This window comes from Talpa occidentalis, unplaced genomic scaffold (assembly GCF_014898055.3).
Source record: "Talpa occidentalis isolate TD23 unplaced genomic scaffold, MPIMG_talOcc4v2.1 talOcc4.7, whole genome shotgun sequence".
Lineage (NCBI taxonomy): Eukaryota > Metazoa > Chordata > Mammalia > Eulipotyphla > Talpidae > Talpa > Talpa occidentalis.
This window is the reverse complement of record NW_023605083.1, coordinates 95,187,112-95,214,199: the sequence shown is the minus strand read 5'-3', so window position 1 is coordinate 95,214,199 and position 27,088 is coordinate 95,187,112. Positions and strand designations below refer to the sequence as shown.

General features: G+C 35.5%; 1 protein-coding gene across 4 annotated transcripts in view; it reads right to left on the bottom strand.

The window, feature by feature from the left end:
* Positions 1-27,088, bottom strand: part of MAP2K4 (mitogen-activated protein kinase kinase 4) — a 75,761-nt gene that overhangs the window by 25,430 nt on the left and 23,243 nt on the right. For 3 of the 4 annotated variants that reach the window (XM_037494656.2, XM_037494658.2, XM_054689585.1), the window contains 2 exons: positions 20,387-20,489; positions 3,511-3,685 (listed from right to left, as the gene is read on the bottom strand). In XM_037494656.2, coding sequence (XP_037350553.1) covers positions 3,511-3,685; positions 20,387-20,489 — 278 coding nt within the window. Of the gene's footprint in view, positions 1-3,510; positions 3,686-20,386; positions 20,490-22,420; positions 25,398-27,088 lie in introns of those variants that run through there. The other variant, XM_037494657.2, reaches the window with a different exon arrangement.

Here is a 27,088-nt window from a genome sequence, read left to right as displayed (position 1 = left end):
CAATCTGGACACAAGGGTTAGAAAACAATAGGGAAACTGGTAGTCACATAAGGCTTTGACGTGAGGACAGCTCCCCAAGCTGCCAGACGCATGCAGGACTTATACTGCAAGCTGGACCAGGTAGAGGACACATTATCAGTCTTGAAGGTCCACAATCATTCCTCTCTCTGTTAGCAATCTGTGTTCGTCATGCCACTCACTTCCAGTCCATGGACCTGACCTGTGGCACTTCACCTACTCTAATGCTTTTTTTTCTGTGTCCCTGGATTTGCTTTGACATCCTGATTTTGATCACCTGTGGGTGTTTCTCCCAGGCATGGATTTCTTCTAACCCTAGCTCAGAAACCTAATGCTGATTATTTAAGTGTTTGGTCTGCACCCTGGAGTTTTCCCCACTACAATTAACCCTGCCAGACAGCTAAGGAGACACCTATTTTACTGTTAGAGGAGAGTGAGTGTGCATGTCTAATATTTTCTGGTTACTCCGCCACGTGCAAAATGGAGTATTAAATAACTGTTATTTACAAAAGATGATAATCAAAGCCTGAAGTACCCACCTGAGCTGAAGGTTCTCCTTCCTGAGTTTTAGAAGATCCTGGGGTAACAATGCTTTTGCCCTTAGCAGCCCTAAAACCCAGTCATTCAGACAGAGTAACACAAACTAGTAGTATTACTTCTGCTCACAGAGCTAAACAAAGTGCACCAATTAAAAAGGTGGGGTTAAAATTTCTACAACTTAGGTCTTAACACAGAACTTCACTAGCAGCTTGGGGAACTGTTCTTAGGCCAAAGGTGAGGAAACTGTTGTAAGTATAACTCTCACATAAGCTGCATGTTACATCACTGAATCAGATTCAATATGTATTAACTCATTGAAGTCTTATAATTATTTTTGGTAACTACAAAGCTGTATTTTCAAACATTTTTAATATGCGGCAAATAAATTTGGGGAAGGGTTTCTCAATGCTAAAAATTAATAGTAATAATAAATCAGATTAATACCACAGTTCATTTTTGTACAAACACTCCAAGTAGCTCTTAAGGGTAATTTCCAGGATTAAGCTTAACATCTAGTAAGTGCTTATTAAAACACTATGACAGAGCTATTTCAAGGGTATTTCTTATTTTACCAACAGCAATGGGAAACTTGCACAAGGATGAACCGTTATCTCACAGCTCCTTTACATCTTTACAGTTCTATTTCAGAGCTAAACAAGTGAGTTCTCAGTAGTCAACTGATCTACAGGTAAAATGTCAAATCTAACTCTTCATGCATACATTGCCTCTGTGTATTTATACATGTCAATTTGGTCTGTGTGCTTAAGTGATGAGGGAACAAAGTCAGATGTGATGAGTTGTTTTTCAGAGAGACCAACAAAAAATACATTTTCTGTACACAGTCAATATCAGTCAGCAAATCTGTATCAAATTGTAATGTATATTAATACAAAAACACTTCCAGTACTGCATGAAATCATGGAATTCAAGGGCACACTCCATCCATAAACTGACTGATATGCTATATTAGCGCTCTCCCCAGGCTAAACTGTCATACCTACTCAAGAATTCTGGGTGATAAAGGTAGACAATCCTATCTGGTGGGTATAGGTGTAATAGCTTATCAGTCTGTAAGTCCTATGACCACCTTAGAAGTGCTTCTTAAGAATTGGAATTTTAAAGAGCATTCCAATACGGGCTCTCAAAATAGCCATTTAGAGGATCAGATTACAAATGGAAAAGCAATTCCCTGTTTTCATTCAAAATTTGAGTAAGCATTATAGAGTTCCAAATGTTAATCAATTATTCACTAAGAAAAAGCTTTTTAAATTCAAACTGAAGTATATCCTTTATTTAACTTTAAAACCTATTAACCATGACTAAAGCCCATCCAGATTATGACGATGGTTAATATAGTAAAGTACACATAGCACAGACTGAAAAAGCAAGAAATAATTATTTAAAAGTACTTTCTGTAGCATCTGGGAGGAAAGTTTAGAACTTTAGCTATAGGATAACTTTCCCTCAAGACCCAGCCAAGTTAAACTGGATGTCATGCACAGATGCATAAGGATAATGCAGTACTCATCCAGAGGAGCCTAAGATAATTATTTTCTTTATACTTAGAAAGGGACACAATAAAAATAGAAATCACTTCACATTCTAAGACAAACAACATTTTATTTCAACATATAATCCAGAGTAGAACTCTTAGCCTGTGCACGTTTAGAGGTCTCTGTGTTACATACACAATTTTGTATATGTATGCATCTTCCTAAGAAAGGAGTCTATAATTCTCATCACATGGTGAAAGAAACATGACCAAAATCAAAGCTAAGATTCCAGTGGTAAAAATCATAAAATTTATTCCCACTATTAATTTCTCATTAGCTTTATATGAGCCACCAAAGAAAAATGGTTAGCAAAGAACAAAACTAAAAAAGAGTAAGATTGTGCATACACATAATAAATTTCAACACAGGTAGCATTTTATACTAATTTGATATAAATCCACTCCAAAAAAATCAAGTAAGAAACTGAGACCATACCTCCTTTTATCAAACCACTTTGACAAACTCTCAAAGTAGGGGATTAAAGTTTATCTTGTCTGCAAACCCATTCTTCTCAATTCTTATTTGTTACCATGCGACTTTTATGTTCAGTGAGAATATGATCAGAACTAGCTTTTTCTCCTTTTTCAACTTTTAAATAGCCCCTCAATCCTGAAACTTTCCTGAAATCTCACACATATTTAACAAATACCATTTGACATAAGAACAAAACAAATGAATAAATTACAATTACATGGGCCCACTGGGAATCAGTTGGAATCAGTCCATTACAGGAACCAACATAAGCCTGCCAAGTACAGTCTATGGGCCACTCTCCATTCCTGGCCACTCTTAACTATTTTTTTTCTTAATGAACTTATTAAATGGCATGACACAATAAGGACAGAATGCGACAGCATTATTACAAGGTAGGCATTTTAATACAACTTTCAAACCAGGGAACAGGGCAGTACTGAGTGGAGATGAAATAAACAAACAGAAGCCGAGCCGGTCAGGACCGAGTAAGGTTGAGGTTAGTGGCAACAGCATGTGTGTGGTTTCCAGGAAACCTTCAGTAAGACTGCTGTTAGCCCTAGCCCCGCACCTTGCCCAACCCAGTGTGCTGCATCTTCTTCCAGCTCCCGCCTGGCTCAGCGCAGCACTGCCCTGCTCCCAGGGGTGCAGCCGCCCGGCCTGAACTCACCTTGGCAGTGGAAGGGCCTGAAGTTTAAAATACGTTAATGCATCATGCCAAAAGTGCAATAACATGCACACTCACACTTATGTTTCCAGAGAGACAGAAAACCTCTACACAAAACACCCTCGAAGAATTCAAAAGAACAGTTTTTACATACCCATATTTACCATAAAAGAAAGAACAGAACAACAGTGGTAATACTCCATACCATGACATTGCACCTAATGGATTCAAGTACCAATAATAATTATGGGCATCACCTACTTTAACTGCCATTATTTGTGCACTTGGTTTGTGGACCATTTTGTTGACAGAACCATAAGCTCCTCGTCCAATTTCTCCAAGGTCTTTCAAGTCCTCTGCAGTGAAATCCCAGTGCTGTTCAGGGGAGATCTTCAGTTTTCCTGATGATTCAATGCTGTGTGTTCTCAGTCTCTCTCTGTTAAAATATTGGGAACCAATTTTTCCATATTTATATAGGTTTTAACTTTGTTCTTTTAACTAGCACTGATAAATACATGGGAAAATCTGTTTTCTCGTGTTACTAAAATTGTCTACCTTCTAGGTCTTAGGAGATTTTTGTTTATGTCATCTTGGTTTTTTTACACACTGAATTAATTAAGAAAGGTCTAAATTTAGGTAGTCAATAAATACAGCTTCAGTAGGATTCAGAAAACCAAATTTCCATTTATTGAGCTAACAAATTCTACAGACCAGTTTCCACTTTCCAATATAAGGTCTTTCCCAAACTTTGTAAAACTGCCTATCAAATGCAGAATCCCAGGAACTATACATCTCAATATCAAAAAGTTCTTATCCTACCTTACCCAACATTAATTATTCTAGGTCCTCAACCCTTAGTACAGTTCCTAAGTATAAGAATCACCTGGGGAAATTTAAAATCTCAATGCACATTAGAATCACCTGGGGAGATTTAAAATCTCAATGTACAGGTATCATCCCATAGCAACTAAGTCAGAATATCTAGAGACAGGAGTCAGAAAACAGTAGTTTTAAAGTTCATGGATGATTCTAGCAAAGTCTGGAATTAGTGCCTTATGCCTATTCGTGTTAGTGCCATACTGAGACAGAGGAATAATTAAAATAGCCAGCTGGTTCTTGAGAAGAAAACTCTCATACTACTATTCAAAATTGAACCTTTTACCACTTGTTCAATAAATAGGTAGAGCAACATCAGTTTTCATTCATACAAGTGCTTCTCCGTTTACAAAATACTGTCACTGACATTATTTATACTCTAACATCCAGAGTCATAAGAAGCCCAGAGTCAGGTCTAGAGATGAAGACTGAACTCACTTTTTAAGATGGAAATCAGTTCTAGGCAAGTAGATCAAGCCCTGTGACTAATTTTCTCAGCGATCTTTTTTGTGAAGTAGACAGATTAAGCCAGGAAATATTCTAACATAATGAAATTTCATGTATAGTGATTATTGTTCTATGATCACTGGCAAGTAACATGATTTCTATGACTCATTTTAATCACTGATGAAATTTACACCACCAGCCCATTAGGTTAGCTGAAAAGTTAATTGAAATTAGTTGTAAATTAGAAGGAATATTTAAAAAGTATTCACATTTTTAAGGGCAGTGCAAATAAGCTCTAAGATGGAACCTGTATCTCCACTTTCCTGGTGCTGGTATTCCCATCTTTGTGTAAGAACCTTTCCTTGAATATGGATGGGACCTGCAACTTCTTTCTAACCAATAGAATACAGCAAGAAATATCACTGTATTGTGATTACATTATGTAATACTTATTGCTACCATTCTTGAAAAAATAAATTAACATTTTATTATTATATAAGAATCACAGAATGGCAATAGTTATAACATTGTTACTTTAAAGATGGAACTTTGGAACCATGGACTAAATCTCTGTTAACAGTTCAGCAACTGCAGACTATTACGTGCTTTATGGATAAAGTCCTAGTTTTCCTTCTGAAAGTGAATAGACTGACAACTAAGGGGTGTGGGTTATCTTCTTGGACTACAGAAAATGTTAAAAAATTACAAAAGGTGACAGATGCTCTGAATATATTAAAGGAATTAAGTTGTATGATTTAAATGAGTGAGTGCTATGGCATGTGAGTTATATTTCAATAAGCTGTTAAAAGGAAAAGATAAACACAAGAATATGATAACTAGGTGATAAGGTAGAAGTAGGGAAAGTAAGGGGTTGAACAGAACATAGTTGAATAGCAGCTGGGGACTGGTTGACCCACTGGTGGTGGACAGGATATGAAAAAACACATTTGTAAAGGTTTAAACCTAAAACCTCCAAAACAGATACTACAAAATAAACCTACTTTACCTCAATAAACATAATGTGAAAAAAAATACGTAACTTCCCAGAGTTCCATTTTCTCATTTAAACAGGAAAAAAAGTGACGAAAACCACAGAAAAATATAAATACTGGACAGGGAAACTTTCAGGTGAAATGGAATCGATTTCATAGCTATTTTTTCTAGCAGTTCCACCACATGACGATTTCCAAAGAACAGTACACACACAGAGCACTGTAGTGACTGGATCTAGAAGCCTGACCTGAACCTTTACCATGAAACTAGCAGTCAAGCACTGAGACAAAATCTTAATTGTAGTTTTTATCTTGGGGCAAATTTGTCAAATAAGATTATTTCTCAATTAAGATCTGATACGAGGCTGTATAGGAAATTTAATCATTTTGTTATTAATTTCTTATCCCCAACTTGACTCTGTGAACCCATAAGTTATTCCAGGGCTTCTGCCCTATCAGCAATTAAATTTAGCATGCAAAACTTAATTAGTAGAGCCCTTAATATATTTTATCCCTATGATTCTCATAGAAAGAGGTACATACCATACCCCAAGAACTTGGAAATGGGAGTGGAGGAGGGGACAGGCAGCAGATCAGTCATCAGTGACTGGGCAGTACTACAGGCATTCAGTGGCTGGGTGCCAATGGTGTTAAATGTCTTCAATAAACAGGCAAAAGCACTTCCTTGAATAAAATTCTTACACTGGTTTCTATGATTTCTTAGAGCACATCTAAATCCTATATCCAATAATTCTTGATTTCTAGAAAGTAGCCATTCCATATACTTGGGAAAACACACACACACACACACACTCACACACCACACACACACACACACACACACACACACACACACACACACCTGACATAGATACTATACGTATCCCCAAAAAGTGAAATATATTCCAAAATGTAACTTCTGTAAAACATGCAAGATTATAGGTATAATACTTAACATAGTTTGTACGTTCAATATATGTCTTATTAAAATACAATTCAATGTGTATAAATTTTTTTAAATCAGGGAATTATGTTGTTACATGAAAACCTAATTTTTGAGCTATAATTTTATAGTTTCTGAAAACTATGTTTTGATTGAAGTTCTTTCTGAGTATTTTCTTTTATCTTCTAAATAGAAATTACAAATTTACTCATTTACTACTTAATACCAAATAATCATTTTAATTGCCATTCTTTCCTTGACCCAGACTATTCTATAAATTTCTGAAATCCTACAGATTCAAACAAACAAACAAACAATCAAAAAACTGTGAGAACATATTCCAGAACATTAATCAGACTGGGCAGTGAGAAAAGCTTTATTTCTAGTCAATGTGTCTAACAAATCTGCCTAGGGCTTTGTGTATAGGTAGGTAGGCTCGTTTTTAAAGAAAGAGAATGGCTAAGTCAAGGTTACCTAGGAAAGCTTTAGCCTACCTCCTACCCCTACCTTCAATTAAATACCATATTTTGCTATACAAATTCAGCAGCAGGATAAGTACCTGACCCTCTTTGTCCAACCAGATTATTCAATCCCAAACCCTTCTTAAAGCTACACAAGTGGAGGAAAAATTAAAAAGAAAAAAAAATCTTAAAACTGAGAGCCACTTAGAACAATACATAAACTTTACATATTTTTGTTTTGTATATATAGGTTATAAAATAACACTGTCACACCTTGTTTTATAAATTTCAATTACATATTTCTGACTTATCAGTCATCATATGTCCCACAATCAGTCATTTCTGACTTATCAGTCTTCATATGTCCCACTATTGCAATGCCATATAGTGAATAGGCACTGATTTAGCAACTTGTAGTGAGATGCCTTCTGCTCCCAGTCTACACCCTTTCCCCATGTGCCAAACTCAAATGATGAGGGTTAAAACACTTTTTAAAGTTGCCTTCTGACTTCCTACTCTCAGAATTGAACATTCTTATGCTATTTGGTACACAAGTGCTTCTTCCTTTGTTAACTGCCTGGTAACACCCCTGAGCCCTGCTAGCCTAGGTGTTTATTTTGTTGTTGCTGCTTTTGCTAAAAAGTTGTTTATCTACTAACATCATCAATCTGGTCCTGCATTGCAAATATCTTCCGTTTGTTTACTTTCTCATTTCATTTGTGAATTGATATGTTTAAAAAAAAATCAGTACTATATATATTCTTTTTTATTAAATGCCATGATTTCTTTCACTGAAGAATGCCAATCATGAGAAAGATGCGTTTTTTCAAAGTCATGAAGATATTGTTCCCTATTTCTGTAATTTCTGCTCTCCCCTGACAACGAATGTCAGCGTGGCACCTGCACTGGAAATAGAGATTGACTCTCACACATGAAACTGAAAAATATCAGACAAAATAAGTGAGAGAGTCTTCAAGACAATGGACATTAGAAAACAATGGGCACTGAACACTGAGATACAGGACATAGAGAGGTGAGCTCTGCAACTGGCTCCAGTTTATTGCCTGGAGAGCTCACAGGTGGAGATGCAGAGTTGGGGGATCCAGCAGATCCTGGTGGCACTCTCATGTTGAGATGTAAGCGGAGTCTGGGGAGAGCAAAGGAGCAAGTGTTCACAAGGCAAAGAACCAGATAAGAGAATCTCACAGATCTGCAGAGAGCCAACCTTGATCAGCACATGTTCATAAAGAAGCGTGCACTGATCTGGAAGAAGAACTGCTCAATAGGATTAGAGGGAACAATACCCAGGTTTATACCACACAATTCCTGTTGCTACCCATGAGTGAAAACTCTCCATAACTCCTAGAGAATGCAGTAGATTACTTAAAAGGATATAGTCTCACCTATTAAAACCAAAAAGCAAAATCCAAAAAGATCAAAGTTGATAAGAGTATAATACACCCAAATTCAAGCATACAGTCTGAAATCACTGATTATGCAAAGGAATAAAAAAAAACCCACATAATGAAGAGAGAAATCAATTGAAATCAACCCACAAATGACAGAGATAGTAGAATTACTAAATGAAGAGAATAAAACGTGTTTATTACAACAGACTATATATTCAAGTAACTAAAGAAGGACAAAATATGTTACACAGACATGCAATATCTCAAAAAGAACCAAATCAAATATCTAGATATACAAACTACAATAAAGCAGAATATCTGGGGAATGATGGCTATTGTTCATTTTTTTGCCTGCAGTTTAATGGGTCCGTACATATGTCAAAACATCAAACTGTATACTAAATATCTCAGGTTTATTTTATGTCAATTATAGCTCAATAAAACTGAGAGAAAAAAAGAGTTGGGGGAGAGAAAGATTGCTCTTGGGCCTCACTCTACTTACATGAAAGGGGCTTTTGTCCATCACATGTCTACAATTTGAAGGCAGATTTGAGATATCCAGAGCTCTGTATATTACCAATAAGAATACTCACTGCTTAATGAAGGCAAAGATAAACAGCTGGGACTACATCAAATTAAAGAGCTTCTGCACAGCAAAAAAGACAATAACCAAAACAAAGAGAAACCCCGCCAACTGGGAGAACATTTTTGCACATAACACTAATAATAAAGGACTGATCACAAAAATCTACAAAGAGCTAATGAAACTCAACAAAAACAAAGAAAGTAATCCAGTCAAAAAATGGGCAGAAGAGCTAAAAAGAAACTTCTCTGAAGAAGAAATACAAATGGCCAACAGGCATATGAAAAAATGTTCAACATCACTTGTAATCAGGGAAATGTAAATCAAAACTACAATGAGATACCATCTTACACCAGTGAGAACGGCACATATTAAAAAAGTAGCAACAACAAATGTTGGCGAGGTTGTGGAGAAAAAGGAACTCTCCTGCACTGCTGGTGGGAGTGCAAACTGATCCAACCACTATGGAGAGCAGTGTGGAGATTTCTTGACCTACTAAACATAGAGCTTCCATATGATCTAGCAATTCCACTCCTAGGTTATTTACCCAAATGACGCAGAAACAGTAATTCCAAAGGGCACCTGCATACCTGTGTTTATGGCAGCACTATTTACAATAGCTGAGATATGGAAACAACTCAAATGCCCAAAACAAGATGACTGGATCAAGAAGATGTGGTGCATATACACAATGGAATATTACTCAGCAATCAAAAAGATAAACACATGCAGTTTGCAGCAACATGGATAGAGCTAAAAGGGATCATGCTCAGTGAAATAAGTCAGAAAGAAAAGGAAAAATACCGGATGGCCTCACTCATGGCAAGAATTTAGAAAACCTAAATAAGAGACCAGGAAAAGACTAATCAATGCAAAGTAAAAATCAAAATCAACAAGCAACTATAAACCAGAGACACACGACGGGGGGAGAGGGGTGAGTAGGGTGGGGTAGGGAAAGGAAGGACTAGAGTCAAAATAAGGGAGGGATGCAATTGTATGGGGAATATAACCAAAATGAAAATATATACATTGTGCAAAGATGAAAATAGATGTAAGAATTATATAAAATATTTAAATTAAAAAAAAAGAATACTAACTGCTCCAATGGCAAGTTCTAGCCTCAATTTTCTTGTTCTCTAATTCTATGCTTTGCTCTGAAAACAGCAAATATAGAAATACAATCCCCAGTCTATGTTTTATGATCCTTCTCTATTCCACCCTCAACACCCACTGATAATGACCTTATTTCCCAGAGTATGTCTGCACCCATTTAACCTCCCACTTCTGATCCCTCTCCAGTTATTTTCTAGTAGTTATCAATGAAGGGGGAAGGGGAAAAAAAAAGAATAAAGATGAGACTAGTGGCTCCAAAGATACCACCTTTCCTTAGGCATTCCCTGCAGGTAAAATGTAAGAGAACCCTGGTAATTTTTTTCTTCTTTTTTTTTAATTATTAGAGATGCTATATAAAGGTTAATATTAAATTACCTTAATTTTCTGGGTTTCATATTTCCCTTTTTAAAGTTTTATAAAAATTATCTTATTTTTTGTTTCATATTTTCATTTTTGTTTATAAAATGTTTTAGCAGGATGCTACTACTCAAACATCATTTTGTACTACAAATCTGAAATTGCTTTTACTTTAGTTCCTGAAGAAAATAAGAATGAAATGTACTAGCTACTTTTCATATATAATCAGTAACTAATTTTTAATACTATTACTATATGAATTATATTTCAAACACATAACTATGGAAAAACTACATACTCAATCTTACTTTTATTATTTTGAGGGGAGACACTTATCCAAACCAGTGAATGAGAAAAAAACATTTTATAAAAATAAATTGTTACAGACATGTATTTAGGAAGATATGCACATTATGTACTATAGATACTTGAAATCTATATATTGTTTTAACCCCTCTAATGCTTAAATTTTAGCTTGTACTTATGAGCTATGTATGATCAGTTGGTTAATTTAATCCCAATCTATTCTTTAAGCCATATTTCATTCTATCTCCTTAAGTATATTCTATATGCCAATAGGAAAATTAAAAGCTAAAGTTTATTTATATTTGAATTTAAATTTTTCTTTGAAGTTATTTAAAATTAAGCATATAATTCAACATGGGTAGCATTTAATGTACAAAATATTTTGGTAAAAGAAGAGAATTTTTATTCCTTTGACTTCCTAACACATTCATTTGGTGTTCAACATACAGAGTCACAGAATAACAGAATTTGATTAGAAGAGAAACATGATTTTATTCAGTCTTGCCTTCAGGAAACTCTGAACTGGGGCTACTCAAATTACAGAAAGAGCTCTAGCATCCATACCGGAATACCCTCTCTACCATTTCGATTCTTCACCATGTGCATGTATTACTTCTTAAACATTTCAGAATATACCCAAATGAGCTAAATGAGATGTCCAGAAAATCCAAGGTAGATATCTACTAAGGCTTACAAAAATGCTCACATCACCTACCTTCTTTCCTGCCTAGGGCAATAGTCTATAGCCTCCCATCATGACAAAAAGGCTCTTCAATCAGAGTCAAGTCTCATACACACTGGTGTATACATTTTATATTGCCAATTCTTCACTCGTTTAAGAAATCTACTTACTTTGAATCCCATAATATATTTTCCATTGCCGTAATCCAGTCATGATCCCCATCCTTCAAAAACTCTAATTCTCATTTGGTGCCAACAAGCTTTCACCAAAAGTCTAAATTTATTTTGTTGTTTTGGGGGAGTATGAATTGAGGAAAGACAGATAAAAGACATTAATTGTTAGGTATACTTTCCATTAGCTTCCTGAAAGTATTTTAGTACCTTCTCTCCCATGAATATTCTAATACCAACTTCACTCTGCTGCTTATGTTTACATCACAGAGGCTGCCTTCTATGCCTTTAATAACTCCTATATTGCCTTGTCCTTGAAAACTGAGTTTAATATACTTTCCAGCAGGTTAACAACTCTACCGCAGAGTATATTCTTCATAGGTTTCCAAAGAAAACTTGCCAGGAATTATCTATTTTTAACATAACTTTGGCCTAAATGACCAAAGCCTAGTTCTACCATCTGTAGTGGGCTAAAATGAGGATCCTACCACCCCACAAAAGGTATGTCCATCCAGAACATTAGAATGTGGTATTATTGTTACAGACATAATTAAGCTAAGGAGTTCTTTAAAGTAAGCTAAAGAGATCATCCTGGGTTACAGTAGGTCCTCAGCATAAAGACATGTGTCCTTATAAGAGACAGAAAAGAAAAAAAAAAAAGAAAAAGAAAAAAAAGAGACAGAAAAGGAGAATACAGAGAAACAGGGAAGTAGGCCAAGTGAAGACAGAGGCAGCAATTTAGAGTTATGCTACCATAAGCCAAGGAATACCAGGAACTACCAGAGTTGGAAAAGAAAGGAAGGATCCTCTTCTAGAGCCTTCAGAGGAAGCACGACTTTGCCAACACTTTGATTGCGGATTTCTGGCCTCCAGAACTGCGAGAGAATAAATTTCTGTTGTTTTAAATCAAGTCTGGTAATTCATTACAGCAGCCCTAGGAATTCAACACAACATCTAAACCACAAGTCACAAATATTTTTCTATAAAGAGACAGTAAGTAAATATTTTAGACTTTGTGGACCATACTGTCTCTGTTACAACTATGTAAGCAAATAGGTGTGGCTATGTACCAATAAAACTTTATATAAAACTACCAGTAAGCCACCTTCGGCTAATGAGCTATAGTTTGCTGACTGCATCTAGTCAGCCAAATGATATCTACCATTCAAAGACCCAAATCATACTTATTCATTATTCATATTCTTTCTCTTTCAAATTTACAAGTATGATCTGGAAAGTAAAAAACTGTAATTATCTACCCAAGTCTTAAAGTCTATTTCTAGGAGTTAATCTCAAGATACAATTTCAGGCTTAAAAAAATCCCCCACAAATCAACAGGTAGTTGGTTGAGGAATCTGTTAACCCTTCCCCAGCTCTTGTCACTGGGGTACACTAGGCACATTAAGGCACACTAACAAGGTAGCAAAACTCTTTGTTTAAGCCTAGGCATTCTCATATCTACATTATCTTTCAGCAATAAACAGCTAATTACCTTAACAGATTGCTTCTTCTTGGACAGAAGAATTTGATTCCTCACATTTGCTAATGCTTACTATTTATTTGATAAATATATATTTTGTGTGTCTAGCAGTACCATCAAAAGGCATCTTTTATTATCTAATTAGTTTGAAGTGTGTCTTCTCTTATTTCATGAGCACCTTCTTCTACTTCATTTATCTTAATCTTGATTTCCTCCCAACACTATCAAACATACCTTCCTTCCCAAATTATTTTTTTCTCCCCAAGTATTCTTAATTTTATCAAACCAGCACATCTAAAATGCCTCAAGCTGTTTTATTCTATTCTTAGTGTGTGTGTGTGTACATACACACACACACACACACACACAGAGTATACATACCAAGTAATCCTCTTTAGACAGGAAAATAAACATAACACATACCCAGTACACCACTGCAACTGCTCTTCTGTGTCCATACTGTTAGGATCTCTAGATGAATACTGCTTTATGCATCCTTCTGCAATGCAGCTCTGTTAATTCCGGAAATTTCCACAGTAAACTCAGCCTGCCTGTTGCCATGGAAACTGCCTGCTTCCTGGCTCTACTAACAAAATGAGTATCTTTGCTAAGATCTAAGATCAGGCAAAATGAAAAACTGAAAAAAGATGTCCAGAGTAGCTCAGAGATTTCAAATATAAATTTTCAAAACCTGATATTCATACTCAGTGAACAGAAGGTATTGATGATATAAATCTGGAGTATTCTGAAGCAGTGCTGATTTATGAAGTACAAAGCAAATTTATCACCAAGAAAAAGAGTAGTATTAGAGAGAACAAGACATTCACCTTTGCACCTCAATTCTATAGATAACATATTCCCTAAGAGTTCATCATTTGTCAGCTATACTCAAAGTTTTCTATTAGAATAGTTTTTCTGGGCTGTCCTTCTATAGAAAAGGTTAGGAAAGTTGCCCTAAATCAACAGGTTACAAGTTTTCTTGAGATCCTTTCCCTGTTTTGGCCCCAATTTTTACTGGTAGCTAGAACCCTTTCCCCAAGTATGTAAGAAATCAGAGTAGTGAAAAGTGTATTTCAGAAACACACATACACAAACAAGTACATCTGAGGAGTCTTCAACAAAGCAGCCTTACCATTACCATTAGAACATTAGACATAGTGAAATGACCACAGTCCCCTCCCATCTGCCCTTTGAAACAATATTTAGTTTCTATGGCATCACGTCCCACTGATTTGCTTCTACCTATTAAGCATCACTCCTATCTGACCAGTGGTTCCTCTTCTATTCAAACTCTATGTGTGAAATTTCCTCCAGGCTCAGTCCTGTACCCAATTCTCTCATCAAGATACATGCATTTCATAGACAATGCCATCATCTACATGGTGACAACTCTCCACCTTTAATCTACAATCTATACCTTCTCCTCTGGGCCACAGATTTCGTATTTTCAACACCATATAGTACATTAAATTTATCTCCGTGATAGCTCTAATAGGATATTCCACAGATATTTCAAACATAACATATCTGAAAATGAACTCTTGCTCTTCTGAGTTTCCTCATGCACACCCAGTGGCCCCATCTCAGTAATGACAACTAAACCCACTTGTTTAAGCCAATAGTCTGGAAGTCACTACATATATCCCTCTTTACCACACACATTCAAATCATTACCAATTTTGTCAACGCTACCTTCAAAATTCCTTTGGAATCTCTCCATTTCCCTCTAGATCCATCATCAACCTAGTATCAGTAACATCCAGTATGCTTCAGCTATACTGCCACTGCCTTACTAGGTCTCCCTGTTCCATTCTCGCCTCCCTCCAATACATACTCAACAGAGCAGCCAGAATAATCACTTTCACTGCAAATCATGTTATGTCACTCACCTGCTGATAATCCTTCCATAGCTTCCCAGTGCACTTTGTATGGCATCTCAACTCTTTAACTACAATGTCCCACATTATCTGGCCCACAACTACCTTTTCACCCTATTTCAAGTCCTATCCATTGCAACGGGCATTCACTCAGTTCTATGAAGAACTGAACCATTCCCACCTTGATATCCTGCAATATCAAATACATGATACTCCTTTCACTTGATCACTCTTATCAGTCCCTTATACAAATGGAGTAAAAAAACAAACACACACAGGTTTAGAAGCCTTCAAAGGCAAAATGTTGAATAGAACTAATGAGTATAGACATTCCTGTCTTGGGGATTCCAATCTTAGGGAGAAAGCATTAAGTCTTTCATCATTAAGTATATTAGGTGTATTAGACATTTATTTTCATAGATATCTTTTAAAGGAAGGGCATTCCCCCACTTTTCCTAGTTTAATAAGAATTTCTATAATGAATATTGAATGTTGTCAATTTTTTTTCTGCAGCTACTAAAACAATTACATTTTTCTCCTTTGTTTAATTAATGCAGTGAATGACACTGACAATTTTCAAATGTCAAATTAAAGTGAATCCCATTTAGTTGTGATGTACTGTCCTTTCTCTATGCTGCTTGATTAAATTTGCTAAGGATTTTCAAGTGTATAGGGATACACTTGATGATACATATTGATACATAGTGTATTTTTTTATAATGTCCTTGACTAGTTTTGATATCAGGGTTATTCTAACTCGTAAAGTGAGCTGAAATTGTTCCCTACTCCTATTTTCTCGCAAAAAGTTTATAGAAGCTAAGTCTGATTTCCTCTTTTAATGTTTGATAAAATTTACCAATAAAACCATCCAGGACTTAAGATCCTTTTGTGTGAAAGTTTTTAATTTCAAATTCAATTTTCTAACAGAGATAGGAATATTTACTGTTTCCATTTCTTCTGATTCAGTTTTGATTGTGTTTTTCAGGAATTTGTTTATCAATCAGATTGCTGAATTTACTAACACACTGTTATTCATATTCCATATTATGATTTCATGGACTGTGAGATCTGTAGTAATATCACTACTGTTTCATTCCCAACAGTGATAACTTGAGTTTCTTCTTTTTTATTTTTATTTCTTGATCTGTCCTGTTAAGAGTTCATCACTTTTATTGATCTCCCAGGAAACAACTTTTTGATTTGATTTTGACCATTTTCTATTTCATTTATTTCTATTCTCTTTATTATTACCTTTGTTCTTATACTACATTTAATTTCCTTTTCTTTTCCTTGCTCCTTAATACTATTCATTACTTTTCTAGTGATTCAGTATTTGTGGCTTGTGTCAGCATTTAAATATTTGGGAACACTATCACCATACTTTCTCTATTTCTTTCTGATTCATTTAGAATTTATACTCATTCCCTCAACTGAGTTTAATTCATGCCCACTGCTTGTTTTTATCCTTAAATAAACAATAATTAGCTATCAGTTATAAAAGAAGCATGTATTTTTCACATAATTCTTATCATGTCCAGAAGTTCAATGCTGAAAGTTCACTTAATAAAGAGATTTCCAGATAAACAAATACACACTAGTCTCCCCTCCCTCCCAAAATACCAATGAAACAACAGAAAATGATTTTTTTTTTTTTAAAAAGTATAACCTCACAAAGTAAAAGAGACTAAGAGAATAGACCACACTAGCTGAGAAATAGCAACAGATTTTTGGAAGTTGAAAGTAAATGAATTCAAGTTATCACAATTTAGAAAGGTAGAGAAAGGTGAAACTAAAGTCTGTATAAATAGAGATACCAAAAAAAATGTAAACCAATTTGTTTGAAAAATGGGAAGCCTAAGTTAAGGAACCAGTTAGGGGTTAAATCCAAATGCAATACTGAAAGAATGTAAGGCACAAATAGATCCCTATATCCCCACAACCAGGGGATGATCCCACCTCTGCCTCAGTAGACGACCCAAGGCTATGTATTCTGAAGAAACTGTACTAAAAAGGCACCAGTCACAGAGAAGAAATGTAGCAAGACATGCTGAGTGAAAGTCTACATACACAGTGGAGAAACACCTATCTTCCTTGACCCAGAATTATAGCAACCTCACACATCACCTTTTTTCAGGAAAATAAAGACAAAAGGAGAAAAAACCTTTAGATACTGACATTTGGAAAAACTTCAAAATAAAAATAAAAATAGATGTGTCTTTTTCATACTTCATCATGAGTCCCACCAATCAAATAACAAAGTTTCCCATCAATTTGTTGTTCTTTCATTGTGTGTGTGTAGGGGGAAGCTAGGAGGGGGGAGGGAGGAAGTTAAGAAGGGGAGAGAAAGAGAAGAGAGCTAAAGACTAGAAAAAAGAAAATAAAAGAAAGATACATATAAAATTGAAGGTGGAGGGAAAAAAACAAGAAAAATAGGGACTCAAATTAAGAGATCTAAAACCTAAAGTAGGGCCTCCCTGGTGGTGCAAGGGGTTAAACACAGCACTGTGCAGCTATCGATAACAGCCTCTGGAGCATGAGTTCGATCCAGGGAGCTACCCACATGGCGCAGCAGACCTCTCCTGTCTTGCCCGCTGCTCCCCTCAGCAATGTATTTCATTTAGTCTGCCTGTTCTGCTCCCCACTCTGTCTCTGGTGAATCCTCTCATGTCCCGCACCTCTAGCCTACACCCCAGTTCTTTTATGAATAAATAAATCTTTAAAAACAAAACAAAACCTAGAGTGAAGCTCCAGCAGCAGGGATGACAGATGGGCAAAAACATGTAAAAAACAGAATAAAAGAATAATAAAACATATCCTAGAAAAAGTGATTTGTTTCTAGATTAAAAGAGTATCAAGAGTTCAGATCTGTGGAAAGTAAGAAGGAAGGAAGGAGAAGAGAACAGAAAAGGAATAAAGAAAAAAAAACTAACTAAAGCAAATATAATGAGATTTCAGACACTGAGGAAAAAGACAAAACCCTACAAACATGCAAAAAGAAAAAACACTTCATGTTCCAAAATCCCATAATCACAATGGCATATTAGAATAACATTTCTAAGAGTAATGCTGGGAAGCTTGGGAACACTGGAGCGATGCCTTTAAAATCCTGAAGAAAAATTCCTACCTCAGATTTCCACAGTTAATAAAACTACAAATCTACTATTAGGATTAGATAAAGGTATTTTCAGGCAGGCAGGCAAATACCCAAAAGGTTCACTTACTAAGAAAGAATATTTATCTCAGAAAGCTATGAGGAGATACACTCTACCAAAATGACGGGGGAAGCTGAGGGGAAAAATAACAACATGAAATTGCAGAAACAGGGAATCAAAATCATGAGAGTAATATAGGTATTCACAAAACAGTGGCAACAGTTGTGAAGCAGGCCTGAAGTGCAACCAGTCCAGATTAAACCTGATAAACTCAAATTCTGGAAGACAAGTTTTCTTCGCTCTCTGTTTAATGTTAAAGGAAAAAAAAAGCTTTTGCCCATGGGATCCCTAGACATGAAGACACTCTTTAAGGGAAGGGAGCACAAATAAGTGAATGTTTTTCTAGTTCTAAATATAAGTCATTGTCCTTTCTCCTTGTCCAAAGGGGCTTTAAAAAAGAATGAAAGATTTGTTAAGTTTGGTAGTTACAACTATATTCTTTCTTCCTTAGACTTCAAATTTGTGGTCCAGTTAACAACCAAGGAACAGGGATGTACTATGCTCAAGAATTAGTTTTATATGAGTTTTCACTAGAAATTCCAGGAAATGAGGAAGGGGATTCTTCTAAGAGTGTTTCCTTCTGCTGGAGCTCATTAGGTAGTACAAAAGAGTTTCTTCCACAGTATAGATCCACTTCATGTTTTAGAGAAGGTAAGAAGGCTGGGACTGTAGCTGAGCTGACAAGAAATCTCATTGTGAACATGAGTATAATAAAATTGAACAGTATTGGGCCTCCCCGGTGGCGCAGCGGTTGAGCGCTGGGTTGCGAAGCTGCCCGCGGCCTCTGCGGCGCCGGTTCGATCCCCGGCTGCTCCCCGGCCACCGGAGGAGGATCCCACATGGTGCGCAGACCTCTCCTGCCGCCCGCTGCTCCCCTCAGCAGTGTACTTCAGTCCTTCTGCCTGCTCTGCTCCCCACTCTGGCTCTGGTGAATTCTCTCACCCTCCCACGCTTCTGACTGTACCCAGTGCATGTATAAACAAAAACAAACAAACAAACAAATAAAATAAATAAATAAATAAAACATGCCTCTATAAAAAAAAAAAAAAAAAATTGAACAGTATTTCCAGTTAAATAAAATGTTACTGCCATTTTCATTTTCAATTCCCCCTTTGGGATTTAATTCCTTAATTCCTTTTCATTCCCTCTAAGTTTACAGTTGAAAGTATAAGAATATACACACACTCAAAGACATCCCTCCCTTCCAGACACTTATTTTAAAAATCAAAAAATATTGTAGGCATTCCTATTGCAAAGCACTCTGCCTTCTATCAAATTGTTATTGTTTGCAAATACAATGCATACCAAACATGGGAAGAAAAGGAAATAGCAATAAATGTGCTTCTTTGAGAATAATAAATGTATCTATAGTCTAAGAAGGCTTTAACATAAATTGTTGAGAAATGATTAGAACTATAAAATATTTTTACAGCTTTTTAAAACCATACTTTCCACCACTTGCTCTAGAGTTCTCAGTATCAGAACTAGCTGAAAATTATTTTTATGAACATGAGTATAAATATAAAGGTTTAAACTTTCATGTTCATGATAGATTTTGGTGGGAAAGATATTATTATTATTTAATACATTCCTTAGACTCAAAGTTTCCTGTAAAATATTATTCTGAAGATATTATTTAAAATTAATTTACAGATGTTTCTAATACTTTCAGGTGCTACAATATCATTTCTAATGATATGAGGTGCTACAATATCATTTCTATTTTTTATTAAAAAGTAGAGAATACATTTTAAAATCACTGACACCTATACATTGACATGTACACATTCTTTCACTTTACTATGACATGAAAATCTTATAGCAATCTGTTCAGTTTATTAAGAATAGGTATCTATTTTTCTCACCCTAGTAAGTAGGGATGATTTATACATCTCTCCAGGGAGAGTTAAGTTTCCTAAATACCACTCATTATTTAAACTACACCCAGAAGGAACAATATTTTCAGAGAGTTCAGTAAGAGAGAAATTAAAAAGATTGAAAGGCATCTGACCTACAGTTCTTCTTCCCCTTTATGTAAATTTTGAAAAGGAAATCTGTGTTTACCTACTTCAGCAATAGCTTTCTATATAGGTTCAAATAGGGCCACTTCAAATGACCCATAAGATAATGGAAATACCAACCACTTGGCTTAGAAAAATTCACAAAATACAATAACTTTAAAACTTTTGCTTGAGTGGAGCTTTTTGTTTGATTACCAGGAATACTCACATGTGTGGGTTTTGAACTCCTGTAGGATTGGGATTCAGAGTAAACCTTGCTGTAGATTTGAAAGGTGGATTTGCAAAATTCAACTTCAGTGCTTTGCGTTTACCTAAGAAATAACAAATAAAAAGTAAAAGTTTCAAGTTCTATAAAGCAATACTATTCTGAGGGCATAAGGAATTCACACCAAAAGACAGAAATACTTGTTTTAAAATAGTTAATACAATATTTTGAAAGGCAACAATAGAATTAAGAAAAAGTACATTAAAATGGTCTGAAGTTCTTACTTAACCACAAATCACTGATATGCTGCAAAAGAACAGGAAACAGCGTTTCAAGTTGATATTGCTCAGAGATGATAATACCACTACAAAAGTTATTTACCTCAACAGATATATTGGAAAACACTAAAATATTACCACTTTTCTAGTGTTATATTTTAATGTCTTTAATAAAATTCACATTCCCTCAAATTTAATACAAACAACTAAGTATAGAAACTGAAACATTCCACAATCCTAACACCTGAAAAACAGCATGGTACAGTTACTAATACTGATATTTCAAATAATCTTCAGTTACAGGAGGGAGGTATCAAAGTTTTATATTATCAAATAAAACATAAAAGCCAGAAAAGATAAAACAAAAATAAGTGAAAGTTTATATACACCTATAAAGTATATGTAGTCTTTAAAAATATATATCTAGGTCTAAGTCCAATTACACCAAAATACTCATTGTTGCAGACTACTTCTCATACAGAGATACACTTATTTTCTTTACAGTATTTCATTCTACGTCAACAAATCTTACAAAAATATTCCTTTAGGATTCTACCATATGGATACTTTGTAAAAGAATTGTGTTTTAAGCATCTGTAACATATCTTGGCTTCATTAAATATACTTTTCCAACATTCTTCACAGTTTATTACACTTACTACCTACTTAAATAACATCTTTGCAAGGCAAACACTTTCCCACCTCAGTGGTTCTGGAACGTGTATCACAGAGCTCAGACTGCTCAGCCTGGTGCTTGAGGCAGAAAGGTGAGAAGCCTCTTCTAGTTGGATAAGACTGCAGGACTAGAGCACAGAGTTCCTAGCCCGGGCTCCTAAGCCTTGAGAAAGGCTCTTAAGGAAGGGCCTGTCCACAAGATAATGTAAAGTTTCAAGACCAGACCCATCATTTTTGGAAATGAGCATAGTACAATGTGAATTTTCAATATACTTCCCTTTCAGGTAGCAAACACTTATTTTTAAAATAATTTTTATTTGATAGCAACTACAGGAAGGACATTCTAACTATACATACAAAATACATCCTACAAAAAATGGCAGATTTTGGGTGTATTTTCCCCAAAATAAATTTTAATCAAATACTTGAGAAAATCATTGCAATACAAAGTCAGAAATTCTAAATATGTAAAGACATACCACAATTCAAGAAAGAGAAAACAGCCAGGGTATGAACAGAAAAGCAAAATCGAAAAAAAAAAAAAAAACTTATGATGGGTACTCATTAACACCAAAAACATAAAAATTTTTGATCATGTGAAGCTGACAAAGTTTAGAGGTTTTATTTTATACTAAACTTTTAAAAATGACACATTGGGGGCCTCCCTGGTGGCACAAGGGGTTAAGCATCAACACTATGAAGCAATCCACAGCCACTGCAGCTAGCCAGGGAGGTGACCCATGTGGTACAGCAGACCTCTTCTGACTTGCCCGCTGTATTTCAGTAGATCTGCCTGTTCTGCTCCCCACTTTGTCTCTGGTGAATCCTCTCATCCCCCACCCTTGCACTTCTGGACTATACCCCAGTTCTTTTATGCATAAATAAATAAATCTTTAGGGAAAAAAAACACATTGATGTAAGTGAATATATGTCATAGTAATCATTACATTACCAGAGGAAAAGAAAATTGATAAATTTTTTCTCATGAGTTCAGTAATATACAAGAAAATATTTTAAAAGAACATGCTTTTATTTTAGGAAATATTTAAAGGCAGAGGATTATTCCCAGGCAGTGAAAACTTACAGAATTTGCCTGGCTGCATTTTGAAACTGCGTGGACTTTCTCCCTTCCGTTTGCTCCCTTTTTGAATGAGAATCTTTATAACTGTTTTGTAATACCTGAAATAGGAATTGTGTGTCACAATGGATAGACTGATATTTGCATCCATACCTGATTTAGATGATTTTGATAATGAGATTTGGAATTGTAGAGGTGATCATGTCCCAATGAAATCTGGATTAGAGTTGACGCTATAATAGGTTAGGAGTATATGCATTTTGGAGTGGGGTGCATGTATTTTGCATGTGGAACAAATAAATGCGAATATTTGGAAGCAAGAAGGCAAAGTATAGTGGACTAGAAGGTGGTACCCAAAGATATCAGGTTCTAATCTCTGGAACCTATTAATCACTTTATATGACTAAGTTTCTGGGGACAAAATTAAGGATCTTTGTAATCATAAATGTGAATGTGCTCAATGCCCACAAACTACTGAAATCAGAAACTAAATAACACATGTCATGTAATGTATGCTTAAAACCATCTAGCCCATTATCCATGATATCTACATGGTAATTACACTAAAGAAACACTAAGATTTAATATAGCATAATAATAGAACAAAAGCCACACTATGAAAACTGGATATCCAGAGTAAAAGATCAAAAGTCCTTTCTTCAAAAGCCTGATTTGAGACAGTAGATAACTAGTGTGGCAAATAAAGTATACTAATACAGCTAAATCTTAGTCTTCTTGCAAGGAAATGTTCACACATAATATGGGGGGAGGAAAGACAGAAAGGCAGGAATTTTTTTTCAGTATTAAATGCATTCACATCTAACCAAAATTAAATTGGGGTCTTTAGAAGATATTCACTGCATAAATGAACAAGCACAAAAGAGTAATGGAATGTTACTTAACTTACATAAATTAGATTTAAATACACTCTATACTTCAGAAACATATGCAACTATTTTGAAAACAGTCCAAGTATAATATTTTAATCTTTCCCAACAAAGTATACCAAATAATTCTATAAAACATCAAAGCCTCATTAAGCAGAGATGACTTGGAGCCTAAAACTGGTGCCAGGGGGCTTAGGGCATGATCATGTTACATGGCATGTTCTCAGTAGTGCACCCCAACTCTCCAAATGATAATCATTTTAGATGAACTCGTAAGGCAATCTGGAGAAGAAACAACATTAAAGTCAATGTTGAGATTCAGGGAAAGATAGAAAAAGGCAGCCTTTACAATACTCTAGAGAAGCTAGTTCTGGTTATTTGTGAGTTTCTCTTCCTTTCCGGACCACATTCTCCAAGTACCAGAATCTCTTTCAAGACTGGTTCTTCTCACCTTTACTATTCTTTCTCAAGAGCCTCAGAAGATCAAGCCATAATGACAATTTCTCACCATGTATTCAGATATTTTTAATGACAAACCTACAAACAAATAGGACATTAGATCGGTGTGGATCTTTTTCAAAAGCCTAAAACAACTTTCACAGGAGAAAAGGATGAAAGAAAGGAAGTGATACTATAAATTGCCTGTGGAAATTTTTAAATGCTAGTAGATAATAAAATGTTAGCACAGCAGGGTTTAGATAAATGATCAAGATTATACATCTATGACTATAATGCCTCCTTTATGGGATTGTCACCAAATGATTAATCCCTGGCCAGTCAATAGAGACACTGTTACCCCTTTATCTAAAGCAGGATAGAAACCAGACATGATCAAACAGCTTAAATGCTTTCAAATCTTCCAATGATCTAGAAATAAACTTGACAAGGAGCACCCTAGACAACTCAAGAGCAGGTTAAATTAGCTAGATTAAGGTTCTGTTGTTTACAACCAAGAATTCTGACTGATAAGGAAAGAAGTATTTATGTTCATCCCTTATTAACAAAATGCTACTTAATCTCTGAGGGCAAGACTACAAACTTTTTTCCATGAATTGACTGGTATGGAAATGAGAACATTTGTTTAACAACACTGGGTAAATTAGAAACTGGTCCAAAGGCAACCTATAAATATGGAGACCATTTCTAGAATATTTTAGTCAATCTACATATCTGTTAGTCAAACTACATAAATGTTAATCTTTAAGATTAACATTTCATCAATTTTGAAACCCCATGTTTAATATCCATTACAGTAATTGCAAAGTTCTTAGTGTTGCTAGCAATAAAGATCTAAAAGGGCTAGAATAGCTGCTTCTTGAGTATGGCCTTTTTTGAATACTGCTAATAGCTCACTGTGGGTTACATGGTAAATAGTTATAAAAATAGTCACCAATGAATCACAGTTCTCTGTGTCCACATCCCTTTGCCATATGACTTGGCCGCTCTCCCACCAACACGTGGACTCCATTTCCTACCCCTCTTCAAGCTGGGCTCACCTTGAGACTTGCTTTGATGAAAATAATATAGCAGAATGGATGTTGTATGACCTCTAAAGCAAACCTTCTAGCTTCCATTTTCACCCTCTTGGAAAGCTACCGAGTTTAAACATGAAGCAGTTGAGTCTAGCCTCCTTGATGCAAGACCACATATACCAGAGATTCAGAAGTCCCAGTCACCTCAGCTGGGCTTAGTTTACCTCACTAAACCTATTAGCTGAAATAAAACACAAGAGTGAGCCCAGGTGAAACCAGCAGAACTGCCACTCAACTAACAGAATCATGAAAATTAAATAGTTGCTCTTTTAAGTCACTACTCACAGGCCTAAAGGGATAGATAGGAATGATCAGAAAGCAATCAGAATCCGTCTGTCTAAAGGAACCCACACTGTCACCACCAAACATATGAAAAAATAAGAACCTTAATTACAATGTATAAGACACTCATAGAAGACTTCCAAAAATATTAGTGCGTGATCTACAAGTATGCAGAGTATCTTATAGAAGTGGTAGAGGGGGGAGTGCGCTTTAAATCCTCATTTCTCCCTTACTCTAATTTTCTTTCAAATTCAAATAAACTCATTTTCAAAATGGAAAGAGTATCCAAAATAATCAAATTTTGGTTACAGATCCAAATGATCTGTAATCACTAGTTATGAAATGAGGAACACAAAATTCCAACTATGCAACTTTACATTCAAACAATTTCAGAAATGAGGAAATAAAGTGGTAGACAAGAACTTGTTTTCATTCCCTTTTCTAAATTACTACAGCGAAGAGTATCCTCGTTTGTTTCATAAACTCAAGAGAATACAAGAATACGAGAGGCAGAAGAGGTTTGAAGTTGGAAGAAATGGGCAACTTCGTCAATCACAGTCCAGACTTGTAATCCCAGGCATTCCAATTATTACATGAGCTACTATCAGCTACTATTATTTTGCCCTTCTCCTCAACCAGCCTTTGATACACAAGCGTGAATAATTTCCAAAAATTTATAAAATTCCACTTAGAACTTTGAACACCCATCCAATAAAATAAAACACTCATCCACACAGCTAAACATTTTGGAAACAAATGTTTTGAATTTAAGGATACTAAGTAAATAAACCACATAGTCACTTTCAGCAAATTTTAACACTTTAGTCTATAAAATGGATTTGGGGGAAGTCCAAAGTAATCCTTTACATAGCATACATACCGAAACATCTCAGTTTTATATAAGCTATTATAACAGGCCACGAAGACAAAAAGATAAGGTAGATGAGCTATCCACAAGAGTTGTTTGGCAGTCTGCCAAAATGTAAAAGGACCCTGGTAAGTGGAAGCTAAAGGGTAGGGACAGGGAAGGAAATTACTTTTTCTAGAATCTAAATGGTGACCCTAAAACACTGGTAAAGAGAAAAATCGGGATATTTCTGTGTTCCAGTAATTTACACATGTATAAAGTAAGATAACCACAGTCCCTTACTTGGCAGTACTTTTAAACTAAGTATTAATGTACTTTAAAAATGCAATAAGCCAGCTAATTCAGAAAGTAAAAATCAGAGTTGCTGTGAAAAAATGGTAACTACTAATGATGTTAGTCATATTACAATCTCACGGAAAATAAGTCTTAAATTCTCTACAAAAGGAAAAACTGGAAAGTTTGATAGCTTTTAAACCAACAAAATATATGAGCAACAAGAAAGGAATTCGGCTTGTGAATTCATCTGAACTACTATCATATTAAAATCCCTATTCCTATCCAAATTCAGCTTCAAAATGGTGCTCAGTTAGAAACTAAATAAAGCAATATGTAATAGTAGAGTCAGTCCAATGTTGAAATTCAGCTCTGCAATTTACTAGCTCTATACACTTGGGCAACAGATTTCACTTCTCTGCCTCAGTCCATTTTTACCAAATGAGATTATTATCTTCCTCAGAGGGGCCTTGGGAGAAGTTAAGATGTTACTACATATAACAGTCAGTATCAGTCACATCAACACTCACTTTTCCCAAGGTTTTGTTATCATGTTTAGGTATGAAAAGGTCATGTCTTGAGTAACAGGGGTAGGTCACTAACACCAATGCTGCCTAAATGTTAGACGTTTTTCTCATCTGACACATTTGGGCCTCTGAGCCTCCACTGTCTAAGAAAGAACCAAAATAATTCACTCTCAGCATTCTGGATCTCTGGCAGACAATTCATAGTCTTTCCCTTGAATAGAAAGATGTTTTTTAACCTGGAATATTAAGGAGGATTCTGTTATTCCTTGAGAGGGACTACTGAGGGGTACTACTACTGTGATGCC